Raw genomic sequence first — 8,887 nt, 5'->3', positions numbered from 1 at the left:
TCAACCTTCAAGTGTGAAGGCGGTTTGTGGCCGACGGTGTGAAAGCGGCTGGCGGCCGGTGGCTGGCGGCATGCAGCTGGCGGCTGGTGGCTGGTCGGTTGGTGGCTGGACGGTGACAACTGGTGGCTACCTTCTTTAACCTTCTGGATTGAGTTTACTTCAACACTGCTTTGCATTTCAGTTCTACAGATGTATTCTGTAATTTGTACGTCCACTCTTTATCGTAAAACTTTCTTAATTGCCTCAACTATACTGGTTTAGCTTCGTTAATCAAAATAGTTAATTGCTCCATTCCAGCTTCTATGCATGCGTTCACATCACTTACAGAACCATCATTAGAGAGAGAGAGAGAGAGAGAGAGAGAGAGAGAGAGAGAGATAAACACGCATACAAATATAAACTGGACTTTTTCAAGCTTGCGATGATCATTCATATATCTAAATTTCTTGGCAAAAGAAATTAGTTTACTTTGAATTTGGCCTTTTAGATGATCAGTGATCGATGAAGACACTGTTGCAGGACATGATGTAGGTGCATGCCCCATTGAAAGGATCCTGCATATGGATAAGATCTACCTAGCTAGACATTCTATGGGATACCTTTTACTTTCCAGATTCTCATGTCCAGCTATTTCAAACTTACAAATGTGGCCCAGATGAAATTATGAACAATCCGTTGTGGCCTGCTCACACAATTGAACTTTTGTTTCGACAACATTAAGTCTAATATAATTAAGATTTGCCTTTAATCAGTTGAGTCATTTTCTTCTTGCAGGATGAAAAAGGATGCTCATTTTTCTATTAATGCCAGAAATTTTTTTTTTTGTCTATGTACTTGCCGGTTTAAGAATATATTTTTCATCAAATAAAAAATCTTTTCTATTAGTATAAATATTATATTCCAGGATACTAAGATTTTGCCAAATTTTATTAAAATAGCTTATAATAATAGTGTTTTATTTGTCTCTGTCAACTTAATACAAAGTAGATAACACAACACCTCTCTCGCAAGTATTGCCGCATTAAAATATTTCTCGCAAAAGTTTTAGCATCGATATTTAGCATTAAGGAGTCGGGAGCCATCTTGCAGGGGGTGCTCGGGCCTAAGGACGGATTAGTTGGGCCAATGGCCCAGATAGCCCTTCATCTTGCAGGGGTGCTCGGCCTAAGGACGGACTAGTTGGGCCAATGGCCCAGATAGCCCTTGTTATTATCAACGAGGAAAAATAAAATCACATGTAACCACCATATAAGGAGAAAAATAGTAACTCGGCGAATATTTAAATCAGTACTATGCATAAATATGAAATAAATAATTATACAAAAACATAAAAAATCAATTTTAGTAATAAGTATATCTGAATTAGTAAAATTACAATAAGATTAAAACACTAAATTGTTTTTATAAGAACTTGAGATTTATTTATTTTTTGTAAATATTAGCCTCGGAATAAATCACTAAACCGACCTGGTTCATCACCTAAAATCATAAACCAGATTTATTATAAAATTTAATCGTTGCTAATATTATATCTAGAGTTTTGGTTATTGTGATTTATAAGCACTCATCAGTAATCGTAAATTAGTTTAAAAGGTTATTTTTCATAATATTGTAATAATAATAATCTATTTAAGTAAGAATTTATTATATGTTGTTTGTGGGTCATTCATGATCTGAGCATTTGGGAATAATCCCATGTTATATTTATATATATATTGTTTTTCAAAGCTTTGTTGATGTTGTTTCCGTGTCTGTTATAGGAGTAAAAGGAGTCTTTACTTTCTTTTATTATATTTTTATTTTTATATACGGATACAATACGGTCCAACCCTATGCAAAATGGAAATGAGGATAATTGGCAACCATTTCTCATTCATGTGATCTTGATTTCCATCAACGCCTCTTCTATTTGCTCATCGACGGCCTTTAAATTTCATCCAAAAGTCTAAGTCAAGCTAAATCTTCCACTTCCTAGTTAATAATTTATCTTTATCTGTATTGAAAAGATGATCTGATCTGATCTTAGCGTAAAAAGATGTTATCCAATCAGAAAATAAGAAATATATAAATTATCTATACAAAGGAGGGTAAAAATGATGAGAAAAGGAGTCCGAAAATAGATGATTCTTGCTCCTAGAGAAATATATGAACAAGCAAAATAGGTGGGGAATTAATTTAGTTATTTAATTTATACATAGCTAATATCTAAAAATAATTCAAAATATAAACATGGCTCTAGCTAGCTAGCTCATCATCAACCATGCAAGAGCGAAGTGAGAACAGTACTGAACTCATCTTCGGCGCATGGAATGGTAAGACCACCCATTTGATGATCAAAACCAAACTCTTCTTCAGCTTGACTTAACAAGATTTGAAACAATGGATGCTTCAAGTAAGAAACTGGGATCACAAATCGCTTCCTTTCCTTCTCTTCCTCCCCGACATAAATTGCAAAATGGCCTTTCGGCACGTCTAGCCTTGTTGATCTCTTATGTGAGAGTTGATGATGATTCAGAGTAGACGTTCTTCGAATTTTATTTTTAACGTGAAGGAACATCTCCTTCAATCGATTGGTGCCCATGCTGATCTTGTTCATCAGCCGTCAGGAAATGCTGGTAGGGTGAAAAACAAAATTAGCTCAGTGTAGTTTTTCAATGTTAGAGCTGTTTATTCTTCTCTAGTGACCTTTATAGGTTTGAGAAATTAAATAGAGGAAAAAATAATAATGTAGCAATTATCGATGTTGCCACGGTGGAGCAACTAGTACTTGGATGATTTTAAAATACCACGAGGATAACTTGGATATGTAGGGTCCATTATATATATATATATATATATACAACCCGCAGTTTTTTTAAAACAAAAATCTTATCATGGCCCTTGATATCATTTTGGCATGTTCTTGTTGTCAGTGTGGCTCAGCCGATTGGCTGCTCGATCCAAGAAATGATCAACAAATTTGATGTTCATTACTGCGGCCATTCCTTTTCACACCATCTGGGATGCACATATGCTTATCCAAAATACTATTATTTTTAACTAAAAAAAACTACATAAACCCAATCACTATTATTGCACTCGGTTCAGATTGATGGATCAATCTAGAATCTAGTCTAAATTATATTAAAATATAATTTGAAAATTGATGAGGTATAATATGATCAAGACCTGAATTCACCCTTAATCTGATAAATTTTATAAAAAAATAATTTATTTTTTAATTTATTTGTCATTTTACTTCTATAAAAAAAAAATAAATTATTTTTTAATTTATTTGTCATTTTACTTTTTTTTTTTAATTTGGTTAATTTATCTCACGAGCAATCTGAGCTTTACCCAAAGATTCTATACTTTAGCCACTCAAACTTGTAAAAAAAAAACCCACATAGCTAATTAATAAATTAAATATGCAGAATTATCAGCGTGACGAGTCTCCCTATCCATGTGCTTATGAATGATTGCCTCAGAATACTGGCACAAACGTGCACCTTCAATTCGATTCGTATCGGCATTGATAGAACAACATCACCAGAGAGATATACTTCTTTATTTTAATTTCTTTTTTTCCCGAAGTTATCTCAAGTGATTCATCACAATTCTTTGGTGACCTACGTGTAGAACTGCCATTGCATCATTGATAGGTAATATCAGACTTTTTCGAGGGCGTATTTCATGAAAATATCATTACCGAATATCAAGTGTTCTGCCTTCAGGTCAGACTAATTCAGTGCATAGACATCGAAGTTGGTGCCCAAACTGACATTTTTTGAGGTCGGATTTAAGTTGAGGAATAATTCATTTTTTCACAAATATAAGTTATTGATGTGGTCGTAATTAAGAATTCAGTTTTAAAACATATAAATTATGGAAAATACCTTAATTATTCAAAATTAATATTTTATATATTTTATTATATGTCACCAGCCAAAGCATTTAAGTTATTACATGTAAATTCAAAATATAATTTATATTATTTTTTAATATATATATATATTTAAGTGAAGATCATTTGAATTTGGAATATGTGCATGCTTACTATTATTTTTATTTTTTATTAAATAAAATAAAATAATAAATTTTAAATTCTTAATCATTTGATCAACAAAACTTTAATATTATATTAAAATACATCTTAATTTAAAAATCTAGACAAAAACTTTAAAATATAATTTATATTATTATTGAACAATATTTTTTTTTCCTTCAATCAGACTTCTTATATTGCAACTGTTTTCTATTTTAGCAGATGGGATAGTTACGTGAATTAAAGCGGCTTTTAAGTTACTAATCAAGTTGTAATTAAGGATTTGTAATTTAGTACTTTCTAAGAGTTTGAATTTAAACCTTGGGCCCAAAACAATATATCTCAGAAATATATATAAATTACATTTAAAATTCAATTCTAGAAATAAAAAATGATTACAAACATTAAATTTTTTAATTGAATTCAATTAAAAGGTAACAAGTATACTATAAAAGATCTTGAGATGTTGGCTCTACCAATAAATAAGTATGTTTCTTTATTCTAATATACACAAGACATAATCATAATAATTACTTACACGAAGCTACTGAGAACCTAGTTACTTCAAGTTACTATAAAAAATCTCAATTTCTTTTTCTTGTTTCCTAGCATTCGTATCAGGAATTACATTATCAGGATATAAACTACTCCACAAATTCCTGTACAAGACCTGAGGAAGAGCCTTTGAATCTCTTATGATCTTATCATAACACTGTTCATTAGCCAATCTTTTTTGACAACTTGAAAATGTTGCCCTTGGCTTCCCAGTGTACGGCCCCCTGTTTTATAAGCAATTTGATAGCCTTTAGCAAAGCCATGTGAGCCTTTGTTGCAATGGGTCCTCCTATAACACCCAAAATAGCGAAACAGCCAAAACCTGAACATGCACCCAGCTGAGTCTCCACTGGAAAAGTATGGCAGTTCACTCCTCAAACAACCTATAAAATACAGACTCAAAACCAGCCTTCTTACTCCACAAGACCTGCATAACTTTCACCACAGAAACCGATTTCAAATCATTCTCTAGGATTCCTCACTCAAGCTTAAAATCAAACATGGGTATTCGTTTACCATCCATGATTAGCAGTGTCAAACATGTAATCAAAGGGAAGTCTCTTCATGGTAGAAATCAGCCTGATGTACCCAAAGGACATGTAGCTGTATATGTTGGAGAAATGCAAAAGAGGAGGTTTGTGGTGCCAATATCATACTTGAGCCATCCTTTATTTCAAGATTTGCTTAACCTAGCTGAGGAAGAGTTTGGCTTCAATCCTCCAATGGGAGGTCTTACGATTCCATGCAGAGAAGATGCCTTCATCAAGCTTGCCTCTAGATTGCAAGCCTCATCATGAATTCAAAAGGAAGAAGAGAGCAATCTTTTCCAATTTTATCTTTGTTGATGTATTTATTTTTCTAGTAGAATAGTTGTATTGATCTGTGTATAGAAGTATTTAAGGGATGTCTTCGTGATTGATCATCAATGAAAATCAAGATCCTAGCTCGATAATTCTCCATTTTTGTGAATTCTATTTTTTTATCTTAATTATTGTTAAAATTTACATGGAGGACTCCTATTTAACCAACACTTTAAGTCCTTGAAAAATAGTTTTTTTTTTAATATATTTCAGGAATGTGAATTATTTTTCAATGTTTGATAATGTCATGAAAAATAAATTGAGAAACACTTTTTAATATTTAGTTATATCATAAAAATAAGTTAAAAAATAACTTATTAATTTTTTATTTTTTTCAAGTCTATTAAAAGAATGAGAAATAAATTTTATAAATTAAAAAATTGAATGAAAATGAAATTAAAAAAAATCTTATTTCATCAATTATCTCAAATAAAATAAATAATAATCAAAATAATAAAGATCAAATTTGACATATAAAAAAGTTAAAAAATAGAAGAAATTAAAAAAATATTAATTATAATTTGATAAATGATTTCAAATAAAATAAATAACAATTAAAAGAATAACTATCAAATCTGATAAATAAAAAAAACTTGAATAAAAAAAGATAAAGAGAAAAGCAAATAATAATTAAAAAAATTAAATAATAAATTTAATATAATCAACAAATAATATATTATTTCTAAGTTTTTCAAATCTTTTGAAAAATATTTTCTACAAAAAATATTTTTTTTTTAAATCAAGTTGCAATTTTTTTAACTAAAAAATATTTTTTATTAATTAATTTTTTTATTAACAAATAAACAAAAAAAATTTGAAAGTAATTTTTAAAAGACAGCAGGATTTCACACAAAATGAAGTGCACTGTGTAACCAATGATGAATATTACGGGTGACTATGAAAACAATTAATCGGACAACACACAGGTGATAAATCCTAAATAGAGTAATTATTAACAGTGACAAATTATTAATGATTACAATAAGAGGCACGAGCACGACTATATATATTATTCCCCGGTCTGGGATATGTTCCAATTATACCTTTCATGTGGGTTTATACAAATACCTTATATTCCTTCACTACTTATTTCATATCCTCCTTATTAATTCACTAAGTTGTCTCTAGTGATTCATGACAATTCCTTGGCATTTAATTAGATATCTTAATAATTGATTTGAATTCAATGATCGATTTAATGATTTTACAAGTATATATGATGTATGATGCTATCCATGTACGGATTTTACAAATATTTGCAAATAGATTACCGAGTCCTATCTCCAAGCCTGAGGAAAGCCATATGAATATTCGAGGTATTTAGTCGTTGTTGAGAAATAATATTGTTTTTGAGAATTGTATTATATATTTATTTGATTGTTTTTTATCTAATTATTTTTTTATTTTTTATTATGGATTTAAACTTTATTTGTATAGGAAATAACTTCTTGAGATTTTTTAATGATATCAAATTATAGTGTAAAAAAAACATTTTAATAATTTTTTTTATTTTTGTTATAGCATATTTATTTTGCTCTACCTTTTTATTATTTATTTGGCTTTGACTTTTAATTTATTACTTTTTAAAGATATTCTCAATGATTAAAAACAATAGAAAAGACCCACGTGAATATTTGATTAGGGGGCCTACCATTAGCCAATCTTTTATGAATATGTTGCCTTGACTTGGTGGTGTACGGCTGTTTCTTTTAATGCATTTGACATTGAATCATCAACCTTGAGCTAAGCCATGTGAACCCTTCTAGCCATGGGTCCTCCCTCTGAGAAAAGAAACAGCCGAATCTGCTGATCATGCACTACTCCCATCGCCCATCGGCGTCTTTACTGGGAAAGTATTTGATGGGAAATTTGGTACCAAACTCAACACGCAAAATTTAGTCTGGCAAAATTTTTTTGCATCACAATCCGAGAGTAACCTTCTTTCCTACAAGAAAAATCAGTTTAAGAATATAATTGCAATTTTTATGCTCAAAACTCAATCTCAAAAGCCCTTGTACGCCTTCTCTCTCAGTCCTTGTGTTTTTTCACGCCCCCAAACTACTCATCTTCTCACCCATTTATAATGGTCAAAATATTTAATAGACAAAGAGAGAATAAATTTGATGAGCAAGTGTACAAAGCTTGGAGTCTACTCCAGTACTCGTCTTTAATCCTCACTCCATTTACTTGCCTATTATTTCAAGGAGAAAGCCAAGCCAAATCACCAACAAATCTCACCAGGAATATTACACACAAACAATCATAGTATAAACCAACAAAAAAAAATATTAGCAATTAAGGACAAAGATCAGCAATGCAGCCTCCTTTAGGTAGGATATTTAAGGGGTGATAATATCTTTCCTTTTACGTAACTAGTCTCGGACTATAAAATCTCTATTGACCAGTTAGGGTTCCTAGCAACCATAATACTAGGTGGCCACTTCTTAAACAAAAAATATCCTCATTAAAAAACAGAATGCCAGAAATCCGTTCTTTCCAAAGTCAGTGAAAAATCTTGCTTGATGTCTTCGAATTAATTTCATTGGTAACATCGAATGCCTTTATCCTCTTTACTTGGACTCAGACATTGTTAGAGAGTATATATATCATTAAAATCGTAATATGAATAATATTCACAAAGTCATCCATGGCATTAAAGGATTTTTAGTTCATTTCAATGATATTACAATTATGACTTGAGATTTCTGTTTAACGGTTTTGGTTTTAGACCTTGGAAAGAGTGGAAATCTAAAACTGAAGGCGGGTTACTTCCTATAAGACCGTTGGAACTAGACAGTACATAGCAATGTATAAAACCCTCTATCTTCAATATACAACATAGAGGGGTCTTCATGTGCTTAATTTCCAGGCAAGTTCAATTCCCAAGATTCATGTTTTAACTCCTTTCCTTGCTCTTTTTCATCATGAAAGCATGGAACCTTAAGCTATCGAATTGGCCTTACGTTGTTCAAGGCCAACTACCCATGTGTAGCCATGTGCTGTTCTTATATATTCTTCAAACAAACCAAAAATCTTTATGATCAAAAAGCGAATTGAAAACCAAGGTTCAGTGTGAACATTTAGTAAGGTGCTTGTAAATGGCGCATGAAGAGGGAGATTTCCTTAATTTGTCAGCCAATAATTATGTTAGGATACTAGCATGCAAACCCGACAAGACAAAAGATAAGGGATAAGTTAAAATGAGAAATGACACACAAGAATTTACGTGGTTCACCCAATTTGGCTACATCCACGGGCAAGTATAGAAGGATTTTACTAAGTAATGTGGGAATACAACTTCTCTCTAATAATAGGAGAACAACAAAAATCTCTCTATTATTAGGAGAAAACACCTCACTTACTATCTCACAAATACCTCATAATTTTGTGGGATTATTCTCTCCTCACCCTCTCTCTTTTCTCTCTTGTGGTGTGTCTATAATGCTTG

General features: G+C 31.3%; 2 protein-coding genes across 2 annotated transcripts; one reads left to right on the top strand and one right to left on the bottom strand.

The window, feature by feature from the left end:
* Window positions 1-2,254: 2,254 nt before the first annotated feature.
* LOC105111112 (auxin-induced protein 15A-like) lies at window positions 2,255-2,631 on the bottom strand. The gene has a single exon (XM_011006376.1). The coding sequence runs from the start codon at window positions 2,594-2,596 to the stop codon at window positions 2,255-2,257; it is 342 nt and encodes a 113-aa protein (XP_011004678.1). The 5' UTR covers window positions 2,597-2,631.
* A 2,300-nt stretch (window positions 2,632-4,931) lies between these two features.
* LOC105141453 (auxin-induced protein 15A-like) lies at window positions 4,932-5,520 on the top strand. Its single transcript, XM_011048681.1, has one exon. The coding sequence runs from the start codon at window positions 5,080-5,082 to the stop codon at window positions 5,374-5,376; it is 297 nt and encodes a 98-aa protein (XP_011046983.1). The 5' UTR covers window positions 4,932-5,079; the 3' UTR covers window positions 5,377-5,520.
* Window positions 5,521-8,887: the final 3,367 nt, after the last annotated feature.

Source organism: Populus euphratica, unplaced genomic scaffold, assembly GCF_000495115.2.
Source record: "Populus euphratica unplaced genomic scaffold, PopEup_1.0 scaffold3.1, whole genome shotgun sequence".
Lineage (NCBI taxonomy): Eukaryota > Viridiplantae > Streptophyta > Magnoliopsida > Malpighiales > Salicaceae > Populus > Populus euphratica.
Note: the sequence above shows the minus strand (reverse complement) of the source record. Positions and strands in the feature narration are given on the sequence as shown.